The 14,206-nt window shown below is 37.1% G+C and overlaps 1 protein-coding gene across 1 annotated transcript in view; it reads right to left on the bottom strand.

The window, feature by feature from the left end:
* The window catches only part of LOC124635579 (N-alpha-acetyltransferase 15, NatA auxiliary subunit), an 82,537-nt gene that overhangs the window by 1,600 nt on the left and 66,731 nt on the right, over window positions 1–14,206 (bottom strand). The window contains exons 11-16 of the mRNA XM_047171504.1: window positions 7,255–7,352; window positions 6,905–7,003; window positions 5,267–5,375; window positions 4,606–4,769; window positions 4,089–4,265; window positions 802–3,567 (exon numbers count right to left, since the gene is read on the bottom strand). Of these exons, the coding sequence (XP_047027460.1) occupies window positions 3,364–3,567; window positions 4,089–4,265; window positions 4,606–4,769; window positions 5,267–5,375; window positions 6,905–7,003; window positions 7,255–7,352 (851 nt within the window). The 3' untranslated portion in view covers window positions 802–3,363. The remainder of the gene's footprint in view (window positions 1–801; window positions 3,568–4,088; window positions 4,266–4,605; window positions 4,770–5,266; window positions 5,376–6,904; window positions 7,004–7,254; window positions 7,353–14,206) is intronic.

The following is a 14,206-nucleotide window of genomic DNA, read 5'->3' on the forward strand; positions in this document are numbered from 1 at the left end:
TTAGTTATTTAAGTGGAAACCAAAAAAAGGTAATATTCATATAATAAAATTGTTTTATTTATTCTTTGTTACAAGTACATTGAATTGAATGTGCGAACAGAATATTAATCAGACTCCGATTTGCTTGAGGAGGTGGTGTCTTCATCATCATCTTCGCCTACATGTATAATTATATTATTATCAATAACAGAATCAATCCTGATATCTCGGTCTAACAAAAGCCGGGTAATCAAATAAAAACAGATCGAAAACACTTGAAAAACGTGGTCTATGCGCACGAAACGACAACGGACGACTGTTTTAGCGTCACAAAATGGCGGCCCATAACGCCATTTGGGGTTACCATTTTTAATCTAAGTATAAAAATGCGGTTTGGTCATAGTTTTATTTTTATATTTCATAAACGTTATAATTAAGTCTTATAGTCCATTATTTTCCAATTCTTAAAAAGAAAATCAAAACGTATTATTTTATATTATAACTGTATAAGAACAGATTACGATACTTGCCTGTTATTTTTAGCACAGCACTACAAAATATAAACCGCTGACATAACCTTGTAATAGCGCAGTATAGATTTAGAAAAATATTGTTTACCAAGTTATTTGACACTCAGTTTGGCACAAAATTATAACATTCATTGATTATTGATATAATAATGTTGTTTTAATGCTCCTCAATTGTTAAAACGGTAAACAACCAGCAAAAATATTTTTATCGTAACTGCAACGCCATTGCAAAGTTACGTCGTCAGTTCAATCGCGACGTGTCAGGAACGCATTCTCTGAATGGCCGAACTATAGTTGCTTAACTGGATCGACATCAGACACTGGCTATCAATAAATGAGTGGAAAATAGGCAGCATATGAATTTAATAATTTCTGGTAGCTATGTCTTAATGCGGTAATTACAACCTCAGACGAACAATTTACTGGCAAACCCGACAATTTGATCATTTGGGGAATATATTCTACACATAGGCTACTTTTTATCAACACACCACGCGAGCGAAGTCGCGAGCTGAAGCTAGTAAGTATTTATATTATTTCATTCATAAAAGTGTGGCTAAGTTGGTATCCACCAATTCGTTGCGGTGTACATATTTATGTCGCGTCACAGCTTTCATGTCAAAAGCATGATGATATATCTATATGTATATATTTATGTATATCAAGTACCTATAACAGTAGCGTAGCACCCACAACACGAGCTAATCAATAGCTTACTATGGGGCTAACGGGTCGACCGACTGGATAAGGTATCCTGATATTTATTTATCGTCATCAGCCATGGACAAATCAGCATTTTTGTGCTTTAACTCGTTATGTCTCATGTCTAGTTGATAACAAACATCGGGTGTTATTGACCGGTAATATTGTGTAAAGCGGTACGTACTTAACTAGTGATGTAAAATGAAAAAAAAACGATTTGTTTTTTTTTCACTTTATTGAAAAAAAACATGAAAAAAAACTTTGCAACGTTGTTTTTTTTCTAAATTTGGTTTTTTTTCTAGCCCACTTTTTAGTTCAATTTTCAAAATTTCCCTTTCGTTGAGTTAATATCAATGAATGTTGCCAATATTTTCATGAAATTTGGTTCTGTTTTATCAGAAAACTACCGTAGATTCAAGAATAAACCTAAGACTCTATTATGTAACCTTAAGTATTAATCTTTAACGGTAAATACCCTAACAATTTTAGAGTTATTATACTCTTGAAAAAAACAAGGCCCAGAAAAAAAAACAGTTTTTTATCTGGTTTTTTTTTCAAGGTTTTTTTTCACACTAGAAAAAAACGGTTTTTTTGCAACACTATACATCCACACTACACTTAACATCTCAATTTGTGCTTGTAATAAGGAATTTAAACATGTTATAATGGAAAGTTTTAATTGCCATCCAAGGAGGCTGTCGCAGATTAATTGGGAGACAAAGTACAACAGGACCAGACTTTTTGCTAATTTAAATTACATGAGAGGCAACCCGTTTATATACTGTAATTTATCCGCTTATAACAAGTAAGACATACACGAATACAATAAAACTCATGAATGTTTAAAAATTTTGGGGGCATGCCAAGTCGGTGCTCAGAAACCTATAATATAATTTGTCATATTATTTTAAGAGTAAATGAGATTAATTGTACCAGTTTGCCAGTGAATCACTCGCAGCTGTAACAATATGTTCCTGCATTCGCGTCTGCTTCGGTTCCAAAATGTCATAAACTAATAACCTTTCAAATGCAACACGGGTCTAAGAAGCGTAAAAAATAAAACCAAACCAATTTGTGACATTAATAACCTGATAAGAACACACGTTTAAACATAAATACATAATTATGTTTCATCAATGTTTAGTGATTCTGCTAGACTAACTGTAGAGTTAACCAATCATTCTAGGAATTTGAATAAAATCAAAATTGTTATTATAACAAACTTTTAATTGTAAAAAAAAAACAAGTCTAGACCTATAACTAAACCAAATTTTAATGCTACTGAATACATTGGAAGATTAATAATAAAATACAAGATTGATTTTATTAAAGTTCTCCTTAGAACGAATTGTTCCGTACAGTATTCATACCGACATACGTATAGTAACATCATTAATTTTGGTAATCAGAAGTACTTACAAAATATTTTTAAAAGTACATAGAGATTAAAAGTTTTAAATCAAAGACATTCGTCAGTCAAAATGGTCTCAATACTATTCGAATATCTATAACGAATATTCAGCTAAATAGTTAATTCTGCCATCTTTATTATTCCGCTGTGTATGAATTGATCTCGAGTGAATCTGTTCTAAACATTGAGTTACACTATTATTGCTTAATCTCCGCACCCTCTCTACCTAGAATTTATGAAAATGTTCAAAAGTGGACTTAAATTCTAAATTATAAGATAGACCCGACGCGGTCTAACTTGCTACTAAAGAAACGGCAAAATATCTCGTGCTGTAAATGAGTATAAAGCCACTTATTCACTAGGTTACTACCCCGCGACTGTCGGACAAGACGTCGAGTGATCCCGCGCCACTTGTGCCTAGTACAAATATAATACATGTGGTAGCCGCGCGGCGTCACTTGACTCGCGGGACATTTGTCGCCTAATAAACACCAAGCCTTGCATAAATATTCGATTGCATAAAAAGTATATTCCCAATTGAAATCCTTAACCAAATTCACATCACGAGTTTTTTTTTAGTTTTTTCAAAACAGCGGAACATCAAAGCTGTCAGCTAGGACTTTGGTCTATAAAAAGTAGTTCTATTCGATTTTTCAATTTGGAATTAGATTGAATCGAACAGGTAGACAGATGATGAATAATTTTAGACCGTTTTGGAGGGCGGAGTGGTGCGTGTGTTGCTCAGTTGTTGGCGGCGATCTCTTTCGGCTGCAGCGGGGCGTCGTCGGCCACGTGGTTGTCGGGCAGGTCGGCCAGCGCCGACGCCGGCTTGAACGCGATGGCGTACGGGAACTTGCTGCGACACGCCTCGATATACTGCTCTATTTCCTTTTCGCAGGGTCCGAAGTCGCCTTCTCGGAGACTGTCAAGTACATCGACGCAACCCTGAAAATAAAAATAATAGGTTATTGAAATGTGGTATTAACCTAAACGTGATTTTTTTAATGTTACTTGGTGCTTCCTGGGCGGTCTGGTCACAGTGTGTGTAGGTGTAGGACTGCCTCGTTGGTCAAAGCGCGTCTCGTAGTCGTAAGCGCGGCTGCTGTAGTCAGGACTCGGGTTCGAATCCCGGATCGGGCCGAAATCGCTTTGTGAGTTTTAGAAACTTTCATAAAGCAGCCTGGAGTCTGGAAGTTGGTGATTGATACACCCGGGCATCGGAGAACACGTAAATGTCGGTCCTGTGTCTGATCTCTCTCCCATCGTATCGGATTGCCGACCCACGGGCTATGAGAGTGAAGGAACAGTGACTGTGTCTGCGCAAATGCTCGTGCACTATAATATGTCCTGCGCAGTTAGCTAATCTCTTTACCCCCTCCACTCAGGCGAGGTCGGAGTGGCGCTGGGCCTTTTTAGTGGGTATACCGGGAAGGTAAAAAAGGAGGGGCATCATCATCATCAGGTACCTGTATGGAGAGGTCGGGGTAGTGCAGCGCCGTGGCCAGCTTCAGCGCCTGGTGGGCCCGCTCGGGCAGCAGGCGGCGCAGCGCGCGGGCCCCCCACAGCGCGTTGGCTTGCGTCTTGTCGGCCGCCGACCTGATGAACTCCTCCGCCATCTGCACGGCACTGCGCCCGCGAACCATCTGCAATACAATCGATATTTGTCAAGCAACTATTTTGTAAGTTTCTAGCCTCATGATATTCTTCTGTTGCATCGTCAACAAATTCCGTCCATTTTTATAATATGTTTTTTAATTAACACCCTAGCTTGTCATATATTTTTTGTAAAATTTGTTTATGTTTACATGCAGTGAATGTTGTGTATAACTGTTAGAGATATACATACATATATTCTCTTAGTCGTAAATTTTAAAAATTTATTTTTATGTATATTGTTGATGTACCTTATTAAATAAATAAACATCTACTGTAACGTTACAATACCGAAGGCGGAATTTTTGGCAAGTATAAACATGAACTAACCGGTTCGATCTCCTTGTTGATGACAGCGGCAACGGCCGGGTTGAGACCAGCTAAGTTGTCGTCCAGCCACCTTTGGAACCGCAGTAGACAGTCGTGAAGATGGTGGTGCGAGCTGTCCAACTGGAACGCACGTTTTATGCTCTGCAGCATCAGCAGTGGTTTGTCTGAAAACGATGCAATACAGTTATAATCTGTCTACTGACCTACTGCAGGGTACAGACCTCTTTTCATAAACAGATGAATGAGCCATGTGTGTGACAAAGACTGCTAGTCACTGTCCAAGATCCACTTAGAAAGTATAGGTATATATCCAGTGGTTTAGCCACAGGAGTCATTTTTCGTTTTCATAATTTACAACATCATGTGTAAAACAGAGACTAAGGAGTAATATCGAATGTTTTGACCAATTGACAGCTGTCAGTTTTCAAGGTAGAATTTCAGTCGTTTGTAATGACTAACTCTGCTAATCGACATATATTTACCAGTATATTAACGCCTTTAATTTAATGTGATTAGGTACGATACACTCTGTAAAAATCAATTGAAAGTAAATATATGAATCCACATAAAGCAATTTTTAAGAGTGTCAATTGAGTGATCATTACTTACGTCGTCCACATTACTGCTGCTTTGTTATAAGTAAGACTGACCCAAACCTTACCTTTTCTATAGTATATTTCGAAGGCCATTAAATGTGTGTCTATCCTATCCGCGGCGAGCGTTCTTAGGGGTTGTAGGAACTTGATAGCTTGCTCTAGAGGGTCCTCCGCCTGAAACAGTACATTAACCCAGGTTAATGTAAGGACTAAATAAGTTTAAAAGTCGTTGTGGCCTGGTGCGTAAAGAACCAACTTCTCAGGAATGAGTGCGTGGATTCGATTCTAGGTCAGGAAAGCACCTACCAATGCAACTTTTCTAAGTATATCTTAGATACCAATTATATCTTAGACTGTGTTTCGGATGGCACGTTAAACTATTAGGTCCCGTTGACATTAAACATCCTTGGCAGTAGTTATGGCTAGTCAGAAGGCAGTAAGTCTGACACCAGTCTAACCAAGGAGTACCTACTGGGTTGCCCGGGTAACTGGGTTGAGGAGGTCAGACAGGCAATCGCTCCTTGTAAAACACTGGTACTCAGCTGCATCGGAAACCGACTCCTACGGAGTTGGAAAAAAAGGCTCAGGAGATGATGATGATGAATCTATAATTTCCTGACCTGCGAAACTTATGCGTGTACTACCGTATGTATTAATTAGGAAATAAAAATACCTATATTGACAACAATGTGCAGAAGTTGCACGCCTTTACAAGTCACGATTTCGATAACAAGTTACTTATCTCGAACAATACTGGCATACATGTCATTGTCACCGTATTATGAAACAGGTAGCAAAATGTATTTTTAGCTGCGGTACTGTTACTTGTAATTAATTGTGACATTCAAATCAATCAATGGCTGCTTATTTGATATTTACTTCCCCAGGAAGTGAAGGATGCGGACGAATGGTATCCGTTTCATTTTAGAATGTAATTTGTTCTTTAATTATCCTATAGATAATATAATCGAACAAGCAATTATTAATCAATACAAACAGTAATAAGTACAGATATCCCCATAAAACACTTCACATTTCGTATTCAAGTCCGTTATAATTTCCCACTTGGAAAAATTGATAATGTTGGTATTTTTACCATTCACTACGCAAATTCCACACGCTTTGGATTTTAGTCCATTTATGATTTACCACGAATTGTTTCGGGGTTTTCCTTCACCATAATCTACACCGACGTGAAAACCCATCCACCCCCTATGCTCAAATAAGCCCATCTACTTATTCGATACAATTTTGTTCCCCACCCTTGGGTTATCTAGCTATTTCCTACGGCTATTAGTATATTGGCAGGGAGCTTGGCTTTACCATTACCAGTAGTCTTAAAAGTCCCCATCGATCCTATGTGTGCTTCAAAAGTTCAAAAGTCAAAATTTGAGGTTTTTTTCTCGAAATCGGTAAGTTTTATCACAAAAAACTTCAAAGCAAAGTTGTCGGCCTTAAAATTCACTACAATATGGTTCTTCGATTTTTTTTTCTACGATGTACCATTCGTGAGATATCGCGGTTCTTAGAGTCAAATTATACATGACATGCACACACTTCCACGCCACCTGTGAGGTAGTGTACTCCTGGAATTATTATTTGACCAATTTTTATGTGTAAATTGACCGGACTATTAGGGAAGGCGTAAATAGACTGTGACGACAAAAAGCAGCTGTGATGTCTGTCGATAGGCCAGTACTCACCCTCGCTAGTTTGTCAGGTACTAGTTCATCTAACTGTGGCGCCTCTGGGTCGCCCTGTTCCTGCTGCTGTCGAGCCTTATGATGCTGCTCACGTTTTACCTGGACAACCAAAACATATATGTATACTTAAATCAACACTTATGTAACAAAAAAAATGAAGTTTTTTGCTGCAACTCGCTAACAGGAACTGCTGCTGGTCCGATTTGAAAAAATATTTCTGTACGACTGTGGCGAAATTTGTGACGGGACCGGAGACTAGACTTAGTACATACACCATTTTTTTCTTGTATGAACAATAATGTACATAAGTTACAAGGTTTTAGGTGGGAAATTACGTGAATGTAACCTACCTGTACCTGAGCCTGTAACGCGCTTTCCTGTTCGGCTTTGCGCTTTGCTTTCCTCTGTTTATTTCTAAGTTTCTTCAACTCTGAGGGCGCCAGGTTTTCTGCAAAATGGAGAATAACATAAGTCAAGACCTGTTACTTATATTCTGTCCTACATTAAATTATAGGTTACGCCGTGACTAAGTATATCTGCAGTGTTTGAAGGATCATAATTCGGTATTGGGTCTGAATTTCTTCCTAGTCGATAGTGATAGGCTCGCCTTGCCATGGGACTTATTAAATTGATCCAATTTCTCAAGTGAGGGTTCATAATCATCTATTTAGCTGTATAATGTATCGTTCCCAATAATTTGGGAGGCTTCAAGATCACCAACGTCGATAGTACTGTTACGCTATAAAGACAATAAAAAACAATGAGCTGCATCTATTACGGACAATTCACATAATAACGCATAATCAAATAGCGGTTCTAATACGAGTAATCGATAATGACCGTCGTATTTAAATTTATAATGGCGGACCATGCAACCAAACATGGCCGCTAAGTGACTCAGGCGCAGTACTGTGAAGGCTTGAGAAAGGAATATGTTTAGTTTTCTTAATGCAACAGAAAGTGTTTTCAATCATGAAAAGATTAAATGGTACAGTTGTCAATTTGAGATCATAATAGGTTCCAACTCAGAGAGTACCATTTAATTTTAATTATTTTATCATTCGGTTAGGTAATTCATACGAGACATCATGTTACGGCTGTTGTTACTATCCTAAGATTTGGTAAGAAAAAATCATCGGATGGTTGCTTAGTATCTCTGTAAACAAACACTTAGATAAATGCTTCACATAATCTACATTGGAAGGGTTTATGCAGTGTCCAAGCATTCCGAAATCGCTGTTAAACAAGATCGAGTGATAACAGATAAGGGGTCGACGTGTTCGCTGCGCGTGAGTGAACGCAAGGGTCGCGGCCGTCGTGCGCAAGCGCATGCTATGTCGAGTCACACTTTAAAACTATGCCGAGTCGTAAGTTAAACGACTTGTTTAAATTCTTGTGAGCTTATTTCAGTATGACCATTAATATTAATCTACCATTTCGGTACTAGTCTATATTTATTTTAGTGTGTATACTTAGTGTGATCATAGTTGTCAATCTAAAACGATATGTTTATGCTAGCAACAAATCAGATCAATAAGGCAATGGAATAATGTTTAAACAACGAAATGCAATAATTTATATGAATTATAATAGAAATAAGTGACGCTAGCTTTTTTTTTCGATGGCAAAAATCATCAAATGACCCCCGAATCCCGCTGTGGGTTGGCAGCGGTGAGGTCGGTCAGACTTTTACTGACTAAAAACCCATCGTGTTTCTTCGTAGGCCTTTTATGTCCCAGGGCCGATTCGAACAATCCCGCAGCCACGTGACGCTAGCTGAATTTTGCTGATGTCACATGAAACAGTTTAACAGAGGGGAGGATATTGTGAAGTAAACACAATGGCGGTTCGTAAAGCCGCTGACCATACACTTTATTGAGACAGTGTCGCAAACGTTGCAACATGCGCCCGCGCATGCCGTATGAACGAGCGCCCACGCCGCAATTACAGGGTTGTCACAATGTGAAATATCCTTGTAGATAGGGTTTTTGCTGTTTGCTGTCGAGTGTAATAACGAAAACTAGTTTAAAATGCTATGTTTATTAAGATTAGTGTACTGGTAATATTAAGTTTGTATTTCCCTTTCAAGACATATGAAAAGATCTACTAATGTGAAAAGATCTGCTTGTTATGGAGAAACTCATTATATGTACTTAGTCCAGTTGCTAATAAGACAAGATGCTCATTATTATCATCTGTCTAGCCTTTTCTCAACAATTTTAAGTTCTTATTCCATTCTTAACGAATGCAGGTCGATACCAGTGGAACGACTGCCTATCTGTCCCCTGCCTGGATATAACTTGTGGTCAGTAAACTCATTTTCAAGTATTTTTATTTCACGATAACATCGCGAAAACCTTCAAAATATGGCTTCTAACTGCATTAACACTGGCAACCCTATACTTTATAGCAAGCCATGGTGGTTGAGTATTGGTGGTCTAGTAACCAGCCGGCTAACCAAACAATATTACCACATAAGAAATTACACCCGTATTATAATTTAACCTAAATTTTAATCATCCGGATTTTCCTGTACAATTTTAGGTCTACGTTAATTTTGGTTTATTTGTCCAAAAAATTTTGGGAATTTTTATTCACATTATTTGTATTAAAATTTAATATTACTAAGCATTGTTTGGATCCAAATTGAGGGGCAAAGAACTTCAAAATATCATAACTTGGTTTGGTTGCTGTCATCCTTCCCGCAGTTAACGAGAAGCCAACAACTACATATATCTACGAATTAAAACAGTTGCATATATTATTATCCTACAAAACTTACTTAGAATCAAAACGAGTAGGTAAGTAAAGGTATCTGTGGTAAAAAGACCATGCCATTTTTTCATAGCGTGTAAGAAAAACGTCCAACTGCTACAAATATGCAAGCGATCGGGTGTACTTGTGCTTAACAAGAAATGTCGCTAGTACCTAGAACGCCGTAGTGTTGATTCAGATTAACCAACATCCCTCATTTAGTTTTTACAAGACTTTTTAGACCCTACCGGTGCACGGTATGTTCTACGCATTAACTAACTGTGACCCGTGGTTTGACACGCGTTACCCATCTGAATTTGTTGGTAGAAATTGTGACATAAAAATTGTTTTATGAAAAGTGTCAACTTTCCTGCATTTCCCTTTTAACTCCTGAAGGAGCCAATTCACAGACGAAATCTTTGCAATAATTACCGTTGGAGATCCAATCCATCACTAAACCAAATAACCAAAAATTTTAGTAGTTAAGCTGTGCAATCGAAACAAACACACATTTGCATTAAACACTGTATAGAGGTAAAGATAGAGAACCGTCAAAGTAACGGTCGTGTTGCATTGGTCTGATATCCGGCGCACCTTGCCGCATTCTCTAGTATTGCAGGTCTTTACGGTCAGGCAAAATGATAACCAATGAAGTAGGCACCAAAGTCGACAGTACCTTTAGTCCTTATAACTAGGATAATATATCTTTTACAGATACAGACACCAATCTTATAAATCCGGCATTAATTCTTTCATTTTCCAAAGTCCTATTGGTTGTCCTATTTTTCTTCTTGTCTGTTCACAGAGACAATTTACAGGGGTAAGCCGTAATATTTTTTTCTAGTTTAGGCAGTAGCTCCCTTGGCTTGTAAAATTTGCGACATAGTTAGTCATTCGTTACCTACTTATAAAACGTACGACCTTATTGAAGTTCGCACAGTTAGTCTGCCGCAACTCGTTAGGCATAACTTAACAGGCACCGTGATGGGTTAACTGTACTTTTGCAGTCCTCCAACCAAATAGGTTGCTACGTGAAAGAACTCGACGCAAAGATGTGAAGTCGAATTTAATTGGAGTAACCAGAGTTCAATATGTGAACATAAATCCTTTTAGATTTCAATCAGCGATACCGATAGATAGAAATAATTTATTCTGAGGGCGGTAAATATCAGCTTTAAATTGCGACTCTGCTGAAATGGATTAATATTGAGGCTTATAAAATAATAAAAAGTAAGTATAGTGTATATAACGTAAGTATAGATACCCCACCACTCTCAAAATTATCAAGCGTCTAAAAAAGGCAACACAAGTTTTTCCTTACTTGATGCAAATCTATCAAATGTCTAGCTTTTGTTGTTTTCAAATATAAATAACGTGCAAGCATAAAAAATAACTTAAGAAAAAAACTTTTCACAAAAAATAATAAACCGACTTCTAAATACACTAAAAGGAAAAAACAGATGCATCGGCCTAGAAGTCGGTATGTGATGGATGGATATTCGATATGTTATGTTAATTTCGCCACGTAAGTACATAATATACGATCACAAATCGGAACAAGTAAAGTAAGCTTATCTAAAGCCCCTTCAAGACCGCGACAGTACATACACTAGAGCGCTTATTTACGTAAGTATATTGTGCCTTAATACGTCTAGGACACGTCGTACTCACAAATTACTGCTCTAATTCACTAGAGGTTTCGTAAAAGTAATGAAACAGCGGCCGTGGGGGCCGAGACGAGGTCGGGGAGGTCATTTCTATAATTAAAATCTTACATTTTGTAGACATAGGCGTTTGGGAATATGTTTATCATAGCATTTATGGGTCACATTAGTTTACAATTGAACATTTTAGTGACTTATTATACCCCAGCTTCAAGGTAGAAACATTTACGTTTAAACCATAATTTACCATTCAAGACTCTTTAATAGGTATATTTCGAAAACATGCTATTCTAATATAGCTTTTGATAGATTATATGACTGCACAGTAGCTGGAACAAGTAACACAACTTGTGCAGACATTAGAGCATTTTCATATAAAGTATTTCAAAAAATGAGAGCACAAAAACAAAAATACAAATAACATCTAGTTAACAACGTCGCCACAGCCACATTATCAAACTTGCCCTGACGTACCTAGGGCCCATGTCGCAATCGAGTTGTTCGTGCGACCAGCATACGCCAACGCAGCCGGTCCAAACAAACTAGAGCACCATTTATACTGAACTCGGGTGTTTCAAATTATTTTAATGTTTTAATTCTCACGAATTTTGCTTTTATCTGATGCCCTTAAGCCAGTATTGCAGTTCATTTTTGGGTGTGAAGATGACAGTTAGGATGATAAACGGCATTTGGATCAACAAACTTTGATATCCTTAGCTAACTAGAAAAACACATTATTATTCCTGAAAGTATTCGTATTTTTATTCTTCGTCTTTTACAGTATTGTACACCCTGTTTGTCATCGTTCACTTCATTAATTGTCACAACTCAAAACTGTTAACTATTACAAATCCTTATATTTATTTATGTAACAGTAACACATCTGGCCACAAAATTAATGGCCTTTTAACCGAAACAGTTGAATGAGTGATGATCAGTTATTAATATCATCACCTGTCGAAATTCACCTGCTCGATTTCAAGAATGATGATCATTAGTCATTCGGATAATTTTATGTAACAAAGGAACTCCAATCGCAGATTCTAATACAAAACAAAATTAAAATCATGTTATTTACTGTTCTGTAATGTTACTTATACCTACTTCTTATCAGAGGTTCGCCTGACGATTTTATTTGTATGTCAAATATGATGAAAAAAAATATTATATCGCTTATACTTACCATATTTTCAGACCTTCACAATTTCTTCAAAATGTGTCAAATTTATTCAGTATCAAAAATAATTACATATATTATTTTTCTTAATCCAAATACTTAACCATAGAATGGCCGAATCGAATAGATAGGTTAAACTAAATGATTAGTTACAAGAGATTAATGACATCAAGTCGCGCATCCGACGCACGCGCCGGTTGTGAAAGCGCCCACCTGCATCCGAACAATGCTGACAGATCTTTTGTTCCCAGCTACTTTTGAAACAATAAAAAAGGCGATTTTGTTATTAGCTCCGCATCCTACAGTGGGTACTTATTCTAATAATATAAAATATTACGTAGCTTAAGAACATAATCATTTGTTACTGTGTTGCTCGGATGTTTGTTTATCACATGGCCGTTTCCTTTTTCCAGTAATACCAATAGGCAGCCGTGATAGGGAGCTTGTGTTGAAGCTGCCCATTGTAACTGAAAAATGGTTAATTTAATTTACCTAATTTCAATAAACGTATTTGACGTGGGCTCAGTATAAGAACAGAAGTCTAATTAAACCTGTGCAAATCGGGTTTTATGACGGCATAACTAAACAGCATGTCACATGAAATCCAATAAAAATAAGTAAACACGCCTACTTGGAACAGGCAATATATCAGCTACTAACGAACAAGACTTCCACATTGGCGCCAGCTTACCATATTTGGTTGACCACAAAACAGGCAACAACATTTTGATGGGTGTTTAAACAATCGTTAATTTGAATAAATAATAAAACTTTGTTAGTTCTCTAGAAATGGGCAACAAGACAATTTTGTGTTTATACTGAAGTCGTAAAATCAAATTAAGGTAAATGTTTCGTTTTATTACTTTACAATGTCGCTTTTTGACATAGACAAGAGGCATTTCGATATAGATCTAAGGCACCACAAAATAGTCACTTAGCTACAAGAACTGCCTTATTTTACGAACTCTCGCAATCGCAATTTTAATGTTATCGGGTCAAGAAACTTTTCATAAGTTTCGAAATTAAAGCAATTACTATCGCATTTAGTGTCTGGCAGGGGTCCACGTCCAAACATTTCAAGCTATAAAGCTGTCACTTTATCAGGAATACTAGAACATATTATATTGCTAAATTAATGTCTGGCGGCAAAAATAAATAGTCTCGTAACGCGTAGTATGTAATAGCTGAGTAATTTTCTCACCAGAAAGACCTTTAAACGTACAAATTATCATTATCAACACGCTTGGAGACTTGCTATAAAATTTAACTGTCACGATCACAACATTGTAGGGATTTTTGCAAAAACGAAGCTTGACAGTTAGTTCGTGAGTAGGCTAATATTTTTCCTATTCTAATAGTAAGGTTTTAAACAACAATACTACAGAACAGTCTAACTAAAGTATGAGATGCTATCTGGAAACACTGCCTTTAAAAAATTGCTGAACTCTATCTCATTGCTGACTCTGTCTAGCTATCAAACGAAATGAGCTTTTTACTTTTTATATATTTTCTCACCGCTCATCAATACAACGTAAGGTAATGAAATAATACAGCTAAACCAAAACTTAAAATTCCTCTGAATGTCTGCGTGACTTACAAATAGGCAATTTATAGACAAGAGTTATATAGCTAAAACACAATAGCAATAAACACATGGGGTTGGCATTGAGAGGCATACGGAAACCTCGTGACAAATTCACCTATAAT

This window comes from Helicoverpa zea, chromosome 13, assembly GCF_022581195.2.
Source record: "Helicoverpa zea isolate HzStark_Cry1AcR chromosome 13, ilHelZeax1.1, whole genome shotgun sequence".
Lineage (NCBI taxonomy): Eukaryota > Metazoa > Arthropoda > Insecta > Lepidoptera > Noctuidae > Helicoverpa > Helicoverpa zea.